The 20,766-nt window shown below is 38.8% G+C and overlaps 1 protein-coding gene across 1 annotated transcript in view; it reads left to right on the top strand.

The window, feature by feature from the left end:
• Positions 1 to 20,766, top strand: part of LOC122801694 (cytidine monophosphate-N-acetylneuraminic acid hydroxylase-like) — a 700,032-nt gene that overhangs the window by 619,710 nt on the left and 59,556 nt on the right. The window contains exon 12 of the mRNA XM_044071206.1: positions 3,575 to 3,690. Within this exon, the coding sequence (XP_043927141.1) occupies positions 3,575 to 3,690 (116 nt within the window). The remainder of the gene's footprint in view (positions 1 to 3,574; positions 3,691 to 20,766) is intronic.

Here is a 20,766-nt window from a genome sequence, read left to right on the forward strand (position 1 = left end):
TACAAACTACTTCCACAACCTGGGCTCCCTCAGCCAGTGCTCAGACATGTAGAATCTAAGGGCTCTGGGGTTCATGGCAGCTACTATCCCAATGCTCTTCCTAGCCAGACTGCATATGAGGAAAATCCAGTGGTACCCGAAAACATTTTGATCTCAGTGCTCTCACCCTCTCAGATGGGAACTCTTATGGTGGAACACCATGGAAGAATCAAGTAAAACTCAACCCAGGGCTTCCCTTCACTCCTCCAGCTCTGATTCAAGAAGTAAACACAGCTACCTCGGACAAGGCACCTGTGTCCTGGACAGGTACCCAATGAGTGCAGGGCATATAACTGGCGATGCTACTGAAAAAAACTTGTCAACATGAAGGTAATGAAGCCCTCATCCAAGCTTTTCAGGTCTTTTGACATCTCTGGAAACCAGGTACTCTATGAGTGTTTACAGAAAACAAAACAGTACTGCGGTATATAAATAAGCAAGGAGGGCTCAGATCTTAGCAATTTGGCAGACTGGCACAGAAAGCCTTTCGCCTTGCCACAAAGAAAAACACAAACTGTTTTCTCTTTTCAGTGAATAGGGATGCTCCTCTATGCCTTCCCTCCACTATGCCTTATTCCAAGAGTTCTTCCAAGGACTCACATGAAAGAAACAAATCACTTGTTAATATTGGTTCCTTCTTCTTTTTCTTCTAGTCAAGGGCAAGTACTGAAAAATGCCACACCAAGCTGATCTCATCACTCATTGGACAGTGTTACTATACCCCAGTCTGTCACCTTGAAACCTATCTCTGTGGATGATAGGGTTCTGATTCCTTGTAGGCAACATTTTCCTGAAGAGGCTATTAAGGTTCTCCAAGAAGCCAGGAGACCCACCACTTGGAAATCGTAAATAGCCAAATAGAAGAGATTCTTCTATTGGTGCCAAATGAATTGAAAGGACCCTAACCAATCAGGGGTACCTTCCATTCAGAAATATCTATGTGAACCATTACATACAGGTCTGTCCTACTTTTACATCAAAGCCTACCTGTCAGCCATCACCACTTGCTTATCTCTCACTTCTCCACATATATCTAGATCTTAGGTCAAGTTATTCCTTAAAGGGTTTCCTGAATCTTAGACCACCTAGAAAGCCCATTACCCCTATGTGGGACCTCAGGTTTGTGCTGGAGAAGTTTACCTTATCTACTTTTGAACTGGCAACATCAACAAACCTTAAATTATGCACTTGTAAAGCTATCCTACATCTGGCCCTCACTTCAGCTAGGGGAGTTTCAGAGCTTCAAGCACTCATGGCCATTCCCATTCTTATTTTTCACAAAGACAAGGTGACCCTCTGGATTAATCCTTCATTCATGCCTAAAGTAGTGAATGAGCTATCTCTCAGTCATGCCATAAACCTACCTACCTTCCTTCCCAACCCACAAATCTGAGGGAAAGGATACTCCTTTCTCTGGACATTCACATACAGCTGAGAATCTATTTTGGAAAAACAAACTCCATTTGAAAATGTGATCAACCATTTGTTTCTTTCATGGACTCTAAACTGGACCAACCATTATCCAAGCAAACCATTGCAAGCTGGATCTCTAAGGCCATTATGGCAAGTTCTTGCCATCATGTCCTTGAACTCACTCAGCTAGAGTAGTAGCAGCCTCTGGAGCTTTCTACAAAGGAATGGATGCCAAGTCCATCCTGGACGCTAGCACCTGGTCACCTATACACACTTTCAGTAAACACTATAGGATAGATGCCCTTTCAAGGTCTGGAGCTGCCTTCACCAGGTCAGTCCTTTCTGGCCTCTTGATCAGTTCTACTAACTTTTAACCAACTAGTCTTACTTTCCCTTTAGCGCTGAGAATCAGTCATGTTAGGAATACCACAACAGTGGCTTCATTCTGGATATAGTACAGTTATGTAAGAACTTACCATATCAATAGATGTCCTACAGATCACTGTTGCAGTATTCCTTCTCACCCTCCTTCCCCTCTATACCTTTATTTTCTTCTTACTCATTCTTTCTCCCTCAGTTCCTATCCCATAGGAAACACCAAAGAACTTAGGGGGCTTTCTTACCACTTCATATTATGTCCCTCTAGCTAACCAGTTTTCTGTCTCAGGAGTCTTCAGGATGCTGGCTTGGATATAGTCTAAAGAATTACGCTCATACATCTGCCCGTATACCTGTATGCTTGTGAGGTCAGGTCACACATTGGACATACGATACAGGGAAGGTAAAGCTTTGGTACCCCGGCTGGATGAAAGCAGTGATAACCCATGTGTTAGGAATCCTGCAACAGTGATCAGAAGGACATCTACTGTTATGGTAGGTTCTTATACAACTGTACTTTACACCCTATTTCTAGCCTAATCAACTGAAAATGTCTGACATTACACACTCAGATATTCAAATGAACCATCCTACTTCTAAGATAACATAGACCATACATTCCTTAACACTTCAAGACATATATACATGCCTTAATGGAGCACACCTCTGTCACACCATCTTATACTAATTTTAGTTACACAGCTAAAGTAATGTAGTGTTTTTAATTGCCTTTAATATAGAATAATTTCACAATTAAATCTATGCATAATTAAAGCAAATAGAACATGTTCCAACAGAAATTTTCCATTTCTCCTTATCTTTTGCACAAAATAAGGATCATGCTCACCTGTTTCATATACTTTACGCATACCTAACAAAATATTCCAGTTGATATTCATGATTTTTCTAGTAGGCTGTACATCATTAGATTGTATTAGCATGAACAAGGAGCATTTTAAAAAAATTACCATCTGTCCATGTTTGCAGTAGTTGCCTTTCTCATATATGGTCAAAGTTATAAAGAAAAATTGTACTAGAATGCTTAAGGCAAGGCATGGTTAACAGTAATTAATAGACTTTTTAAGAAACAGTAAAATTATATGGGCTATTAAAGTAAAGGTTAAGTATATTTTTCTTTGGGCCATTTTATTTTTTCGTACTAGATATTTGTCTTCACTGGACCTCTATTTATTTCAAATCTACATCTATCCTAAACTGCCTGATTGCAGATAACCACTAGTGAACACATCCAAGATGTTTACAGTAAATTACTAATAAAAAGGTGCAGTCAGGACTGGTAAAATAAAGTCCTTTCAACAACAATGAATGTAACAATATACAAAAGTCTTCCCCATTATATGTCGGGTCATATATTTCTTTATGTCTACAAGAGTATTAAGAGACAATATGCAAGATAGATTTGCCTTTATTTAGTTACAGTTGTTAACTGTCTCCTAGGCATATGCATAACCATCCCTTAGGGAAACTAATACTAAATCATATTATAAATTTTATTACAGTGCAACAGTCATTAACTATTATTCATGCAAATATGTCAAGCAAGAATTTATTATAAACATTTGGTTAAGATAAGTATCAAACAGACATGAACAAAGTCCTCATTTCTGTATCCTAAGTGATTAGTTTAAAATTTTTTTGTTGTACAGGGTTAATAAACCAGCACTGGTTTGCATGCAGTATATTAATAATGTTTTTTTTTCTTTTGTTTGTTTGTTTTCTATAGGTGAAGTGTCGGATAGGAGTCCTACGGCATGCGGTCAAGCATGGTTTGCTGTGGGATGATCTATATATTGGTTACCAAACCAGACTGAGCCGGGATCCAGATGTCTACCATCACCAGTAAGTAGTTTATCACATACTATTGTCTGCACTAATATAATCTTGGGAAAATCAGTTTATTTTGCATAGTGTCTACATAAGGAATAGCGAATAAAAAATTAGCTATCTATCAAAATGATAAACAAGGACATAGATATTTATTAATGCAATGAACAATGAGATGGCACTCTACTAAAGTTTAGTAGTAAACATCTGTGTTACATATATATATTTATTCAAGTTAACACAAAAAATGAAAATTATGTAATTTACTTTACTGTAGTAATCTGTTTGCCACGTGTTCATTTACACTGATTTTTGGGCTTTGTAGAGATTCATCCTCCATCATACAATACATCTAGTAATGGCAACGTTAAAAATAGCTCTCTTGTCATGGGCAAAATATCATCTGAAAGGGAAATCGAAAACAATCATTTAATAATTGTACAGTTTTTTCTTGACATCTGGATGGATTACTTAAATGCTGTGACTTGAATGGTCTTTTGTTATTCTGTTTCAACATTTGTATTTTTCGTGGGTTGCATCTAATATGCCTTTCTGGTTATTAGAATCTTAGCAAATATTGGTTGACATCTCTAACATTTTCCTCTCAGTAGACTAGGTTATGATATAGGATAACTGTGATGGACATGCTTGGCTGAGAGCTACAGGGCTTCTCTTGTTCTTGTCTGACTCAGCAAGCATGCATGCTGTGTTATTCTCAACATTAGAGATGAAAAAAGAAAAACTGGAAGATGAAAAACAAGATTCAAAAGGCCATGCTTATAAATCTTATCCTATGGAAACTGAATGTTCATACGTAGTTCCATTTGGGGCAAAGATGGACTCTACATGTGTCTGCCACAAATACTGGTGGTGACCCTTCTTAAAAGGAAAGCAGCGATAGCTTGCTTGGAAGACATTCATATATTTTGCTGGGCATCCTAGATGCAAGAGGTTTGGCACAGTAGAAAAAGATAGCATTCAAATGAGATAAATATAGCTATAGTTATTGAAGTTTTTGTTATTTTATTTGTTCAAAGTCTTCATTAAGCGGGTTTTTATTGCATTGTTAAGGAATTCCAAACCAGTCAGTTTTAGAGCTGCTTTTCTCAATTTTTATATAAGTAGTCTTTCAGATATTAAAAAAAGATATATTCTTGTTGTCAGTAAGAAACTATGAAAACACATATGCACACTACTTGAGTGTGATTAACTTCAAACAAACTGTCAGCACAATTGAGCACAGTTAGTGTAAAATAATTATTTGTTTTATTCTTGAAGGAAAGTACATGCTTCATTTACAAAAGTAATTAATGTGACTTTTCACAAAAGTCAGGCAGCTGTTGCCTGTTGCTATTAAAATGAAAGCAGTAAGCAAACATCAAGGTTTTGTCACAAAGAGCAGTTCCACAATGTAATCCAACACATAATATGCACATAAAACATGATTTAAGCATTGCTTCTTTAGTTACCAGTTCATTCTTTAATTTCTGTAATTCATTTCACTTTCCAAGAAGCATCTGACTATTCCCTTTCAGAATGCACTGTAGCATCTGACAGCCCATAATTTGTGGTCCAGTATAGCAATATCTGCCTTCTTCACTTCAAGTCCTCCTCTCTTTTCAACACTGATCGGAAATATAGTGAGAGTTTTGCCTACCCACCTACAAAGCCACCATTCATTCATTCATTCATTCATTCATTCATTCATTCATTCATTCATTCATTCATTCAGTCTTTCTTTCTTTCTTTTTTCAATCCTTCCTTTCTTCCTTCCTTTTTTCTTTTTATGTCTATAGGCAGTTACTAGATATAAGGTCCAGGAGACCATTGAGGGGCCCAGCCCAGTTTTTCAATTTCCACAGAGCACTGTCTGGTTAAGTGACTTGCTGAAAGTCGCACAAAAGGCAACAAGATTCAGAAGGAATCAATCTCTGGACTACATAGGAGCCCACACACATGATCATCTTCACTAACTACCAGATATTTTTCTTTTTCCATTAATTCCTTCATTCTTTTTTTCCAAAATGTACATTATAGCTGACATCATTATTGCTAACTAAATTACTTAAAAGGACTTTGACTCTTTGGACAATATAGTCAATCTTTATGTAACTTGTCACTATGGAGTCAGTTCATTAAAACTGTATTGACTGCTCAGTCCAGCAAGGGCTCTATGGCTCAATGTGATTATGCATATCATGAACCATTGAAAGCTGGTTATGCCATGCATATTTGCACATCCTTTGTGGTGACCTAATAGAAGCTTTTGTGAGAGAAGAGTTACAAAGTGCTGTGGATGTAGATCTTCTCAACCTGTAATGTTGCACAAAAAGTACTTTTATACCTCCTCCACCTCAGTTTATTATGAAACATAGGCATAATACTAATGTTCAGAGCACCTACTGTATTGTCTGGCTCATTGCTACATGCTACCTCATCTATGTTATGAAGGAAGGTGTGTATTATCCAGGGTCACCCACCTGTTAGAATAAAGACGTGATAATAATCATGGCACTCATTGTGTTGGCCTCCCTTAGCATAATCTGAAAATAGAATCAACAGCAGCAAATGCAATAGTTCTTAGTGTCAACAAGCACCCCTTGCATTTCTTAGAGTACATTGATAATAAAATTGCATACTGTCTAGGATATGCTACCTGTTTAGTAGTGCTGTGCTGAATTGCCCTGGTATGTCATGTTGTCATACAGAATACCAGACATAGTCATGAGTGAGCTGTTTATGTAGCTTATTTGCATGAAAGCTGTACTGCACCAGAGTGGCATGCAGTCCACATGTGCCCTAAGATCTGATGGGAAGCATGGAAATGAGACTCACTTATAGTGAATGGAAGTCGGAAAAAGAAACTGCCGCTGGAATACAGGCTTACTCTCATATTATGTGATGCAGAGAATAAGCAGGTTCTTAGATCTTTGGTGGAGGAGGAACAGGATGTAACGCAAGCCATGCAAGAGTGTTTATACCATGCAGCTGACCCCAGTGTTCTCCTGAGCATTTTTGTAATTGGGAGAAGGACCAGGTTTTGCATTGCTATTTTACATGGATTATTAAGGACCAAATCCTTTACACTTCACTGCATTGCACTAGACCTAGTAGAGTGGGAAATTTATGTACTGAAGGCTCTCAACCTGATGGTTCTGGCTTGTGAAATCAGTCAAAAACCTAGCCTTGAACAGTATTCCACCATCACTGACAATGATGCCAGAATACGAACATATAATAATTGACTTCAAGATTTGGCTTAGATTATGATTTGTTTCAAAGCAGATGCAATATATACCAGCCTGGAAGCAGTTGGCAGACAGTCCATACTGCTTTTCCTGGGATGGCCTGCACCTCTCCCCAATGTTTCCTTCCATATTTTGGCTAAAACCTTGCCCACCCCCATACTGCCTTTTTTAGGCAAAGTCAGTCTTCTAAAGCTTCCAACATTACTAAACAGAATCAGAAAGACATTAGGGTGCTGCTGCTCAGTATTAGGATCCCTAACAAAGTCTCCATACCCTACAAACATTACTTACCCCAGAAATGTGGATATTATGCATTGTAACACAGAACTGATTCAAGACCAGTGAAACCGCTCCACCAGTGGAGGGCTTCAATGCCTATCACTTGTACAAGCCCATGTCTTTAGAAGTAGACACAAAAGGTGGAGGTATCTCTATTTTCTTAAAAAGTTTCACCTCCAGACTCATTAGATAGGATAATGACTTGGAATTCCTCCACGTCAAACTTACTATAAACAAAACCTGTTATCACATCATAACTAACTACAGGACCCCGTTATGTCCCCCTTGGCAAATACCTCCTACCTGACCAGTATAGGGTCCCGATGTATCAAGCCAAATATCATTCTCCTATACCGCCATCTAATGAGAGATGTATACATCTCCAGACATGCCTGTCCAGAGATTTCTTGACTTCATAAATACAAGCTCCCTGGACCTAGTCCATAACTCAACAGGGGGAGAAAAAATCCTGGGCTTGGTCCATACCAGTATGGGACAGTTCTGCTCTCTGTCTATTGTAATGTCTTACCTGGTCAAAGTGGACCACAAAATAGACATATTCACCATAGGACTGAAGCCAGAACATCCTCCAGTTAGTTATGCAAAGTCTAATGTATTAAAATTGAGTGATGACCTGAATACCTTCAAAAGCCCCCTCCTCCTCAATGATCTCATTGCTTATGCAGAATCCCACACTGCCAAGTTCTTTGCTTAAATAAATAGTTGCAGAGATACATCTGTCCCCTCAGAAGTAAATAAATGCCAAATTCAAATAAACCTCTGTAGTGGATTACTAATCTAAGCAGACTGTAATAAAAGAAAAAAAAATCTCATCACAAGCAAAAATAAAGCTAGCTCTCAAGAATGCTCTTGCTAAACTAAACAATGAACTCTTATTGCTAATCGAATCCACCATGCCAGACAAGAGAAAAAAATGCTACCCAGGTGAAAAAAAAACGCAAAGACTTCTTTGACTATGTTAGAAATCTCAGAAACATTGCTCAGCACTGCACAGAGCTAACAGTAAATGATGCCACAAAAATAAAATTGCCAAAGATTCCAAGGACAACCACAAGGCATTATATAACTATGTCAAGAATCTAAATGGCAATGTTCAGATCAGCTCTGAGCTACAACAGAATGGCATTAAATATACTGATCCCAAGGATATTGCCAATATCCTGGCAGATCAATTCAGTGCCATATTCACCCCCCCTCTCACCCATTAAAGGGCCCATCTCAATACCAAAAGATTGCCAAATTCCAGTAATCACAACCACACAGGTAAAAAACAAACTCTCCAAAGCTAAGAATACAGCATCCATGGGACCAGACAACATTCTAGGCTGTGTACTACATTTATTTTTTAATTTTTTTATTTTACATTTGTTGACTGGGATAGTCCAACTGGATGCATGTCCATTTTCAGCGGAGGCCCGGGGAGAAAAGCTCCAAGGGTAAGCAGATATAGCATTACATAATACATAATACCAGCATTACATATTACAAACAGACTATTTACAGAGATTACATAAGTAAGCAAGTTAAACAAGTTCCACAGGTTAGAGTTAATCCCGAGCATAAATCAGGATTAAATTAAATTACACAGTAAAATGGTTAACAGATTTTTACACATTCTAGAGAGAGTTAGCCAGGCTTGATACAGTGACATAGCCAGTTAAGTGACAAATGTTGTTTGAGTCTAGTTTTAAATTGACCTAAGGTGGAAAGTAAGGTAATATCAGCTGGAAGAAAGTTCCAGGATCTACTTACAGAGTTTGCAAAGAGAGAGTCACCAGCTGTGTTATTAATTTTGCTAGTCTGAATTAGTAGTTTGTTAGAGGATCGAAGCGGTCTAGGATTGTTATAGGGGGTGATAATATTTTTAAGTGCAGGAGTATTGTCCGGATTATAGAGGATTTTATAGGCCATAATCAGTTGGTTATACTGGATTAGGCTGGGTAGTTCAAGCCACCCAAGCTGATTTAGATTGATGCAGTGATGTGTCCTAAATGGCAGCCCAGTGGTAAATCTGGCAATGTGGTTTTAGCAAGTTGAGAGTTTGTTAAGGACAGTCTTGTTTAAATTCAAGAGTAGAGGGGATGCATACAGAAGGGCTGAAAGAAGGTGAGAGCGAGCTATGGCAATTTTAGCTGGAGGGGTTAGGAAGACTTTTATTCTGTAAAGTGACCCTAGTTTTGTTTTGATAGTTTGGTTAACATGTAGGTCGAATTTTAGATTATTATCTATGATGATACCTAATAGTTTTGTAGAGGGGTCAGGGGAGATTATTGTGCCATCATTTGAATTTATGGTAAAGGTGAAAGCAGTAGACCTACGTGTTGGTGAAAATAACAGCATTTTAGGGGTTTTTTGGGGATTTAGGATCAGACAATGTTCAGAAAGGCAGTTTCCTATTGTATTAAATGTGGTCTGGGTAGCTGACCATAACTCTACTGGAGATGCGGCCGAGCAAATCAGAGTACAGTCATCAGCATATTGGATACAGCTGACTTTTGGGATGACAGTATAAAGGTCGTTAATGAAGATGGAGAACAGCAAGGGCCCTAGTATAGAGCCTTGTGGTACTCCAAGGGTGTTAGGTAGAAGGTTAGAGAGTTTGTTTTGCCAGAGGACAGCCTGCTGTCGACCATTCAGGTAGGACTGAAACCACTGAAGGGCTCTAGTATCTAGACAGAATGTTTGCAGGGTGCGGATTAAAATTTGGTGATCAACCATATCGAATGCCTTGGAAAGATCCAAGAAGAGGGCTGAGGATATATAATTATTGTTGCGATTATGGTTTATGGTGTTGGTAAAGGCTAGGAGGGCTGAAATAGTGCTGTGATGAGGACGGAAGCCATGCTGAGTGTCTGCCATAAGGTGATTCTGGATTAGGTGGTGTATGAGTTGTCTATGAATACATTTTTTCATAATCTTTGCAAGTGGAGCGAGTATAGCTATTGGCCAATAATTGGAGAATTCAGTAGAGCTGCCTCCTTTGTGAAGTGGGATTACATATGATATTTTCCAGATGGTGGGAATTTTAGATTCTACTATGGTTCGATTGATTAGTATTGAGACGGGGTAAGCTATAGCATCAGCTGATTTTTGTAGGTACTCGGCAGGGATTTGATCAGCAGAAAGTGTAGTGGGTTTTAATTTTTTGATCAAGGTAAGGATAAGTGAAGTGGTAACTGGTTGGAAGCTGAATGCGAGTAGGTTTCTAGGGGTGCTACTTTCAGGACCAGGGGAGCTAGGAGGTAGTTGGCTACCTAGGGCTTGAATTGTCTCAGTAAAGAATCGGTTAAAACTGTTAGAAACATCTTCAGGAGTTTTATCAATAGTAGCAACAGGGATTGGGGTTGAAGTTTGTCCAGAATGTAGTAGATTATTTAATCCTGCCCAAAACTTCTGAGGGTTATTTTGATTTACTGTCTGTAAATTACAGTAGTATTGTTTTTGGCTTGTAAAATGGATTTTTTAGTTTTGTTCCTGGATTGCCTGTATTTAATGTGATCTTGGGGGTCTTTAGAAGAACTCCATAAAGCCCATGCTTTGTTTCTAAGGGTAATTTTGAGTTTAGACTCTTTAGAAAGCCATGGTGCAGTTTTCGCCTTTGTTCTCTTTGAACGAACAGGTGCATGCAAATCAAGGATCTCAAGGAATTTGTTGTTAAAGTATGCTACTGCTTCCTCTAAGGGAAGGTGTTTTAGAATAGACCAATTACATGAGTTTAGTTCTTGTTGGAATTTGGCAGGGTCAAAGTTTATATTGTTTCTAACCTTTCTGAGTAAGGGTTGTTGGGAATTAATGGCTTTGTGCTTAATTACATATGTGAGAAGGTGATCGCTTAGGCCATCAGGGAGGGTACCAGAGGTGTACAGTTGGGGGTGACTATTTATGAGTACCCAGTCAAGTGTGCTTTCTTTTTGGTTGGGTTTACCTATCCTGGTAGGGGTGGATATGATTTGTGTAAATGCATGCAGGTTAATATGGGTGGTTGGGGATTCTGAGGAACAGGTGCCCCAGTCTATGTTAAAGTTTTCAAGTAGTAGGGTTTCTTGGGGGTAGTGACATGATAGCCAGTGCAGGATATCTTCAAGTGTAGATATATTGTTACCTTGGGGTATGTACATACAGATGATATTAATGCATTTATTTTTATTAAGTTGCAATTTGGTGGCAAGAATCTCCGAGTTATTAATCTGAGGTGGTTGTATTACATCTATGGTGACATTCAACTCAGATTTATAGAGTACAGCTACCCCACCCACCTCTTCCTCGAAGCACGATCCAGCCTGTGTATGTTGTACCCAGGTGATAACACTTCATTGTCTGTAGTGTTAGGTTTTAACCAGGTTTCAGATAAACAGAGAATCCCGGGAGTGAACATCCAGAAGTGCATGCAATTCATGTACCTTGTTATTAATGCTTCTAATATTGAGATGACAGGCTAGGAGAGCGTTCGGTGGCCTATTAATTATAGGTTTGTAGCTTAGATTGCAAGTAGAGGGGGTATGTGTATCTGAAGTGGGTGGGCCAGGGTTGGGGTGAATATCACCACCAAGTATTAAGTTAAGTCTATACTTGGTGATTAACTTCAGGAATTTGTTTATTAGTTTGTAGTAGTGTTTGTATCTAGAGCTAATGTGCCTGGGGTTGAGATGTTGATAGACTGAACAAGATGTTGGATAGGACCTGGTACTGTAAGTATGGTTGAAGGTGGGAGGATTTACAGCTGGGGTGATAGTATGGCCTTTCGGGACCTGAAATCCCGTGAGAAACTGGTTTTCATACACGGTAAGGAGGTATGGTGCGAACAAGAGGGGTGGTAAAGAGGAGTATATCATTATCTGTGATTCAGCTAGTGAGTTAAGGAACTATTTTACCTGGTGATGCAACACCAGAAGATAGATTGGTGGGGTAAAGGTACTAGAAGGGGGATGGGAGAATGCCAGATGAAAGCTAATAGGTGCTATTGAAATGTAGGTAGAAGAATGGGGATGGGAGGAATTATCCCAGATGAAAGCAGATAGGATCTAGAAAGTGGGGGAGTGGCTATAGTACTATAAATTTAGAGGTACTGGGGGTGGGAGGAAATTGGGGGCAGGGAGGGGAGCGAAGAGAACCCGAGTGCAGCGAGGGCGAACGTAGCAAGGCTATTGCAGTTTACAAGGTTTCCTAAGGTGTCCTAAAGCTATAAGGTAAGTATTATAGTTCTTAATGTAAGAGTCATTTTACTTAAGTTACAGGGGAAGGAGGCAAACACTCAAGTAGAAAAAGAGCCCTATGGCTGACCAAAATGGTGACCTGCTTAATTACACAGCACTGTAAGTGAAAGTTTAACAAATGCTTTTTGTGTGCAACCTACTCTGCTTAAATGCTGAGAGAAACTGTTTGCAGTCCTGTAGACTCCGTTTTGTAGGGAACTGTAGAGTTCAACTAGGAAAAAAAGAGAAAAGCAGAGATTCTAGGGTAAGTATGAAGGCAATAACAGGCAGTTATTTTATAATAATACATTCAGAAAGGATTGATGGTGGGGGGTAAAGTAGCATACTTCAGAATGAACTAAGATTTATAGCTATGAAATCTAAGCAAGGGAGCAATGCAGTAAATAAACACTTGCCAGATTTTAAAGATATACCAGAAAAATTAATTCAATTGTTCACAATTGTACAACTGGAAAATTGCCAGTAAAAGCACTTCAGGTATAGCTATCCCAAGTTATTCAAGTCATAAAAGCACTTCTTCAATGTGTGTGTGCAATTTAAACATTAAAAACACATGCAGCAAGTAGGAGCTCTGATTATACACTTTCTCTAGGTACAGTTTCAGTTTAAACACAAATATTACCACAGAAATTCAGTAAAGTCACTAGCTACTTATAGAGCCTCTGCAATAAAATAGAGCAGTCTGTGCAGAATCAGAATTTAGCAGCAGTTCATTCAGTTACACAAAACACAGTAAAAGATCCATACACTGAAGAAACTTACACTGAGTCACACCAGGTCAGCCAAGGGGGGAAGAGAGAGGGAAATCCTAAGCACCTAGATTTGAAAATGATGCCTGTACTGAATTGTAGCAGTTTAACCTGTTTGAGGAAAGAGGGGGTGGGGAAAAGAGAAGGCAGTAGGAGTGGTTACAGGGGATACCCTGATTGACTCAAGACACCACACCAGAGGTAAGTTGAATATAAGAGTCTAAAATCTGCACTCAGCACTATAATGTTATTTGCACTCAGTACTTTAATTTTAATGTTACTTGCACTCAGCACTGTAATTCCAGTTATGTTTAGCAGGAAAGACAGACCAACAGCATACAATTTTGGGAATTTTTACAAGGGTTACTTGTTCAAATGTTAGGCTATTGCAGTTTACAAGGTTTCCTAAGGTGTCCTAAAGCTATAAGGTAAGTATTATAGTTCTTAATGTAAGAGTCAGTTTACTTAAGTTACAGGAGAAGGAGGCAAACACTCAAGTAGAAAAAGATCCCCAAAATGGTGACCTGCTTAATTACACTGCACTGTAAGTGAAAGCTTAACAAATGCTTTTTGTGTGCAACCTACTCTGCTTAAATGCTGAGAGAAACTGTTTGCAGTCCTGTAGACTCCGTTTTGTAGGGAGCTGTAGAGTTCAATCTGCTTAAATGCTGAGAGAAACTGTTTGCAGTCCTATAAACTGTTTTTTAGGGAACTGTAGAGTTCAATCAGTTACTAAGCTGGGCTACATGAACTACAAAATGAACTGGCACCTTACCTAAGTGTCATGTTTAATCATAGCCTCAACTCAGGCTTTGTGCCCAATGATTGGCGCACAGCTACAGTTATCCCACTCCACAAGGGGAAATCCACCTTGGATCCCAGAAACTATCGTCCCATCAGTCTAACAAGCCTGATCTACAAAGCCATGGAAAGCATTATCATGGAACTTATAAACAGACATTGGCAACCTACAAACACTGGACCCCACCCAGTTTGGTTTCATAAAGGGCCGATATTGTCTCCTCAACCTGATTGACTTCTTCGAATCAGTCTCCAGAGCTGTGGACGAGGGTAAGGTGGTCCACAAAGCCTATCTGGGCCTCACCAAGGCCTTCGACACCATTACCCCACTCTGGAATCATAGATAAACTTACTAAGCTGGGCATTAATCCCTATGTCACTCGATGGGTTGCCAACTGGCTTACTGACAGAACCCACACTGTAAAAGTAGCCAACTCAAAATCCAGCTCCAGATAAGTGACAAGCGGAGTACCTTAGGGTTTATTTCTGGGACCGCTCTTGTTTAGTATATACTTCTCTGAAGGACAGGCCAGCACTAAGGGGACTCTGGCTAACAAAGTTCGCAGATGACTGCAAACTGGGAGCCATTATTGAATCCCCAAATTATGTGGATATTCTTCAAAAGGGCCTTACAGAAACAGATGCTTGGTGCCAGAGCCATGGGCTCAAGCTCAGTGCCAAGAAATGTATAGTTATCCCCTTTAGTAAAAAACATGTACCCATGAATTAAGACATAAGTGGCAGTACACTAAACACCAAAAGTGTGATAAGGGACTTAGGGACACAGGTGGAGAGTGGTCTCACCTTCGATAACTACATAGCCACAACAGTCTGGAAATCCTTCTATGTGGCACGCCTCATCACTAAGGACTTTTCATCCAGAAAAAAGGAGGTCATTGTCCCACTGTACTCATCCCTCATTAGACTCATTATAGAGTACAATGCCTTTTTCAGTATGTACCTCATAAGACATCTGCAACAATTGGAAAGGCCACAGAAATACCTCACTAAAAGAATCACAGGCCTAAAGCAGATGTCCTAAACTGACCATATAAAAAAAACTCCAGCTATACTCTGTCGCATATCGTCTACTCAGAGACAATCTCTGCTTAACATACAAGGCCATGTCAAACCCAGAGCTGATAGACATGCTACACTTAAAGAAATCCCAATCCCTCAGAGCCACATGCTCCAGGGATCTAAACCTGGTCATCACAATTAACAAAACATGCTGGAGGGATAGGTGCCTGACCCAGAAACTCCCCATACTCTGGAATAGACTGCCCATACATGTCAAGCTGAGCACCTCTTTTGCCCTCTTCAAAAGGAACCTTGACGATTGGATGGGAGATAGGAAATTCACCCTGGGGATCACGTCAGTTGCCCTGCTAAACAGGGGACCAGGGAAGTAAATATTCTGGGAAGAAATAGCCAGGGAATTGTTATGGCTAGGCTTGTATAGGCCCTAGGGCCAATAGCCTAGTACCAACCTATGAATATACTTGAACTCAGAGGACACAGCCAGTCTACTGCCAGACAAATTCACTCCAATATCCTCAGATCAAAATACCCACATTTACCTCCCCTCCTTAAATCTCCCAAAAGCAGTTTCTCAAGTCACTGTCTAAAGCCAAGAATACTACATATGCAGGCCCAGATAACATACCAGGCTCCATACTGGCTAGCCTGAAACATGACTCATCAGATCTCCTATTCAATATTAGCCTCAAAATAGGCTCTGTGCCAAAAAAATGGAGGACAGCAATAATCATTCACTTTCACAAAGATAGGGCTACAGTAGACTAAGGTCCTCACAAACCCATAAGCTTGGCCAGGGTCATCTGTAAGGCTAAAGAAAGGATCGTTATGGAACAAGTAAGTAGGGATAAAAGCTATGGAAAGGATCATTATGGAACTAATAAACAGGGATATATGTGACATCTGTGACTGACAGATTCTTGTCCCAACCTAATTTGGATTCATCAAGGCAAGTCCTGCCTACATAACCTGGTTGATTTCTTCAAAAAAGTCACTGAGGCAATGAATGAAAGCAAATCAGTGCAGATGGCATATCTGGACCTTGCAAAGGTGTTTGACAGCATCCACACTCAGACATTATAGATTAATGCTCTCAGGTAAGTGTTACCCCTATGTAACTTGATGGATAGCAAAGTGGCTCACAAATATAACACAGGAAGTAAGCCAGGGTGACTGTACCTCTTCAAAAAGACCTGTCAATAGTGGAGTACCACAGGTTTCTGTAATTTTTATTTCGCATTTACTTCTCTGAGGTCAAAGCTAAATTAAAAGAACTGTAGTTTACCAAGTTTGCAGCCAATTGCAAACTTGGTGCCATCGTGAATTTCCCTGAGAACACAAGGATCCCACAAGACTGCCTGTCTCAAACAAATAGTTGATGCCAAAACCATGGACTGAAACTAAATCCAAGAAATGCATAATCATATCTTTTGGCAATCATGACTCCAGTGTAACTATAACACTGACAACACCCCCTGAAAATTGATCCTGTGGTTATTGATCTGTGTGCCTGTGTGGACCATGAACTGTCCTTTCATCACCATACATATCCACTAATGTAAGGAAGTCCTTTTTCATCAAACAACTTATTATCTAAGGGTATAGCATCCACATCTAGGGATGTAATAATTCATCTGTACTTATCAGTCAATAGACTACTCTTTGAGTATAATGCTCTTTTCTGTATGGACTTGTCCAATCATTGGTTGCAGCTAGAATGAACACAACACTTTCTCACTAAAAAAAAAAAAAATCAAGGCCCAAAAAATACTAAAAGCTATGCAGACCATTTCAAAGCATTGGCTCTTTTCTTGATGTCATACAGGATACTGAGAGATGACGTCTGCCTCTCGTATACAGCCACAACAGACCTATTACACCTTTGCAAGTCCAGTGGTATCAGAAGCATCCTCTCAAGGGACCTCAGTCTCCCTCTGTTAAGATTTACCAAATATGCTGGAGGGATAGGTACATTTCAGAGAGAATACCCCCTTCAGTGGAACTGTCTTTTCCTCCACATAAAGCAGAGTACTTCTCTTGCTCTATTCAAATGCAACTTGGACGGATGGATGGGTAGTCAAAAATTCACTCATTGTTCAGCATTAAATGCCCTTATAAACAGAGAAAACCTGTAATTACCCCAACTTATAGTCATTTGACACACCACTGGAGATTCATATCACAAAATACATGAACTAATAAATATTAAGGGAATGCAGGGTAGGCTTCTTAAGATTCTCACAGATTAATAGACTAGTAAGTACCTTTGAGCCAATGCACTTATTAAACAGTCGTATATATTACTGTTTCAATATCTTTACTTTTCTGAATAGCAAAGAGTAGTCTGCTCTGTGCATATATCACAGCTTGTGTGACTGTTCTAACATATAAATATAATTAAATTGTATTACTAATGTCTTAGGCCAGGTCATGCAAAAAAAATGTTTCATGAATCCAGTCAACTCAGGCAGTTAATGTACAAATATATAAATGAATAAGTAATTCTCTGTCACTGTAAACCATTATTGACAGATGAGTGTCCAGCACAAACATAGAATATCAGAAAACTTGACAGCTATAACAGCGAGGGAGTGATTAGAGAATGGACACTCACTAATAAGACATTTCTGTAGACCTCGAAAGAACAAAAATTCGAGGGAACAAGCTGCTAAGCGTAAGGAAAACAGATGATAAAGTAAAATCCACAGTCCGGTAAAACTGTTCCAAAGAAGGCAACAAAAGTCCATGCGCTGTAATATTAGAGCTTTTATTAACCACAAGCACTTTCGGAGAGACTCCTATCTCTCCTTCCTCAGACAAAAATGAAACAACCAGTTGTAGTATCAAACTTTCTTTAAAAAGGGTGTTGTTAACTAATTAACCAATTAGAAAACAAATTACCAATTACCAATTCAACAGCTTGTGAGTTTAAAATCATACAGAACCAGCAGCTAAAATGTTAGAAACAAAACAAAACAAAACTTCACTTTAAAAATGTGAATTATTTCGCCATTTAAAACACAAAACTTCCAGCCTTTTCTATCATAAAGGGATATAATATCTATCAGTGCTCTTATACGTAATATACATTGTTCTTATGTTGTGTAAAAGTGTATACACAAATACGTAAATTATAAATTACGTAATAATTGCAACTACATCCAAAGGCTGAGCCTTAAACATTTAAATTTAAATTTAAATTTAACTCATAGTGCTAACATTTAAATGATTGTTAGCATGGAACTACAAAACTCTCATGAGTAGCTTTCCAAATATTAACACCTATAAGTTTAAAGTTTTGAAATTTAAAATTTTAAAACAAAAACTTCTATACATTTTCAAATGTCCTGTTGTTATAAATATGCTCTAAGAAGAACCAATTATTAGTTTTAGTGTTTAATTTTTATAATACCTGCAGCTTATAATTGAGCGAATATGTGTAAACCTAATGTGTTTCAATATTTATGACAACGCTAATAAGTTTTGTGGTTTGTTAAAAATGGATACAAACCACTATGTCCATGTGGCATTATGTTGTTCTCTTAAATGCGATACATGCTAAATAGTTGATCAATGTAAAATCCTACATAGGTCAACTCAACACTTCATTTCAGAAGTCCCCTATGCATTTGTGTTAGACGCTAAATACAGCGTCATTCAAAATGGAACCAAATCAAAAATATGACTTAGCTATGCATGGAGAGTTTCCAAAGCTCCTGCTGAGTCAAAAGATGCTACCTTTACAAGCTAATAGTTTTAAAATACAAGTGAGCGATATTGCTTCATTTAAGCCAGGTGTGTGTGTGCAGATGTCCTAAGCTGCCATAATAGCTCTTCCTTTTCTAACAACAATTGCCATGGACCTGAAAACATTTGTGTCTTAATTTGTTTCAGAACCATAAATCTGAAACTATGTTCTTTATTGTCCATAACATGGAAGGCCAGAGCGTTGTTAGTGTCGCTCTTAGAAATAGCATATAAATGCTCATACACTCTTTTATGCAGTGCCCTCTCAGTCTTTCCTATATAGAAAGCAGGGCACTGCTTACAGCTTGCCACATACACCACTGCCTTAGATGAGCAGGTAAAGTTACCTGTTAATTTGTATTTCACATTGTTGATAACCACATAATTACCTTCCTGCATGAATTTACACTGGTTGCACAATCCACATTTAACCATACCCTTAACTTTATTAAATGAACTATTTTTGTTCATTTCTAGCAATGCCTTTAAGTTAAATCCTTTCCTAAAGGCTATACTGGGTGTTGTACCCAACAATTGCTGTAAGTTTGTATCTTCTTTTATGTTGGCCCAATTTTTCTGCAGAATTCCCCTAATAAAATGGTGATCAATTGAGAACGTGCACAAGAATCTGACTTCTATATCAGCTTCTCCACCCTTTCTGTTCAGGCCCCCCACAGAGTCTTGGTTAGTCATCAAGTTCGACCCTGCTCTATTAAGGATGGGTCTAAAGTAGCCGGATTCCTTTGTGTTTCACTTCAGATACGATCTCCAAAATGAGAGAATTGGGATACCCCTATTAGCAAACATAGCAGTTAAATTGGTACATTCATAATGGAAATCCTCATCTTTGGTTATCATCCGCCGCCCTAACCATCTGCCCCTTAACCACAGCTCTTTTTGATGGATAGGGTGGCAACTACCAAAGTGCAGGAATCCATTAGAATACGTGGGCTTTCTATAGATGTTACTAGTAAACATAGCCAGTTTTCTATCTTTGGTCAGATTAATATCTAAAAGCTAATTTCGCCTCGCTCACTTCAAATGTGAAATCCAAGAAGTGGGTCATGGTCTTAATGTCATCAATAAAAGGAGCCACCATATCCGAGGAACCCTTCCATAAGATAAACATGTCGTCCTGGTATCTTGTGTACCAGGCGACATGTTCTTTAAATAGTGGGTTATTAAACAATAATGTGTTTTCCCATTGTGCCATTACACAGTTGGCAAAAGACCCCCGCATGGTGAGCCCATTGCTACGCCAGAAACTTGCCTATATATAACGTTGTCAAAACTAAAAAGTTGTATTTTAACACCATTTCTAGCAACGTTTCAACTGTGTAGACAATGTTTTGTTCCACATTCCTTGTCTCTAAGAAGTCCCTTACCCACTCCAATCCCAACTGTTGTGGAATGACCGTGTAAAGTTCCTTCACATCTACAGTTAGGAAGCTTAAGTCAGGGTCAAAGGGTATTTTATTTATGTTCTCTAGAAAGCTCCACGAATCCTTACATATCTGGTTTTTTTTCTAAATTTGGTTTTAAAACAACACCCACATATTTTGCCCAAAACACCCACAAAGACCCCTCCCGTCTACTATAGGTCTGAAAGGGGTTCACAGATAGATTTATGAATTTTGGCGTTCCAAAAAGGAAGGCATTCTAGGTGCTGTGATGTTAAGAAAAGAGTGGATATGAATGTCTATAAAATCTTCCAAGAATAAATCTTCAAGCGTAGCCTTCACCCTATTAAATGCTGTAATAACCTCATTAGTGCTAGTTTTTTCATATGGGCCATCATTTAAGTGGGAACTTAACTTGTTAATATAATCCACTTGATTCATAAAGATGAGCCCATTACCCTTGTCGGGTTTCATAACCCGAATTCTACAATCCTGTAGTAATTTGATAAAATCACGTTCCTCACGTGTTATGTTCTTTGGTTCTTGATGTCATACAGGATACTGAGAGATGACGTCTGCCTCTCATATACAGCCA

Source organism: Protopterus annectens, chromosome 5.part0 (assembly GCF_019279795.1).
Source record: "Protopterus annectens isolate FY-2018-M chromosome 5.part0, PAN1.0, whole genome shotgun sequence".
NCBI lineage: Eukaryota > Metazoa > Chordata > Ceratodontiformes > Protopteridae > Protopterus > Protopterus annectens.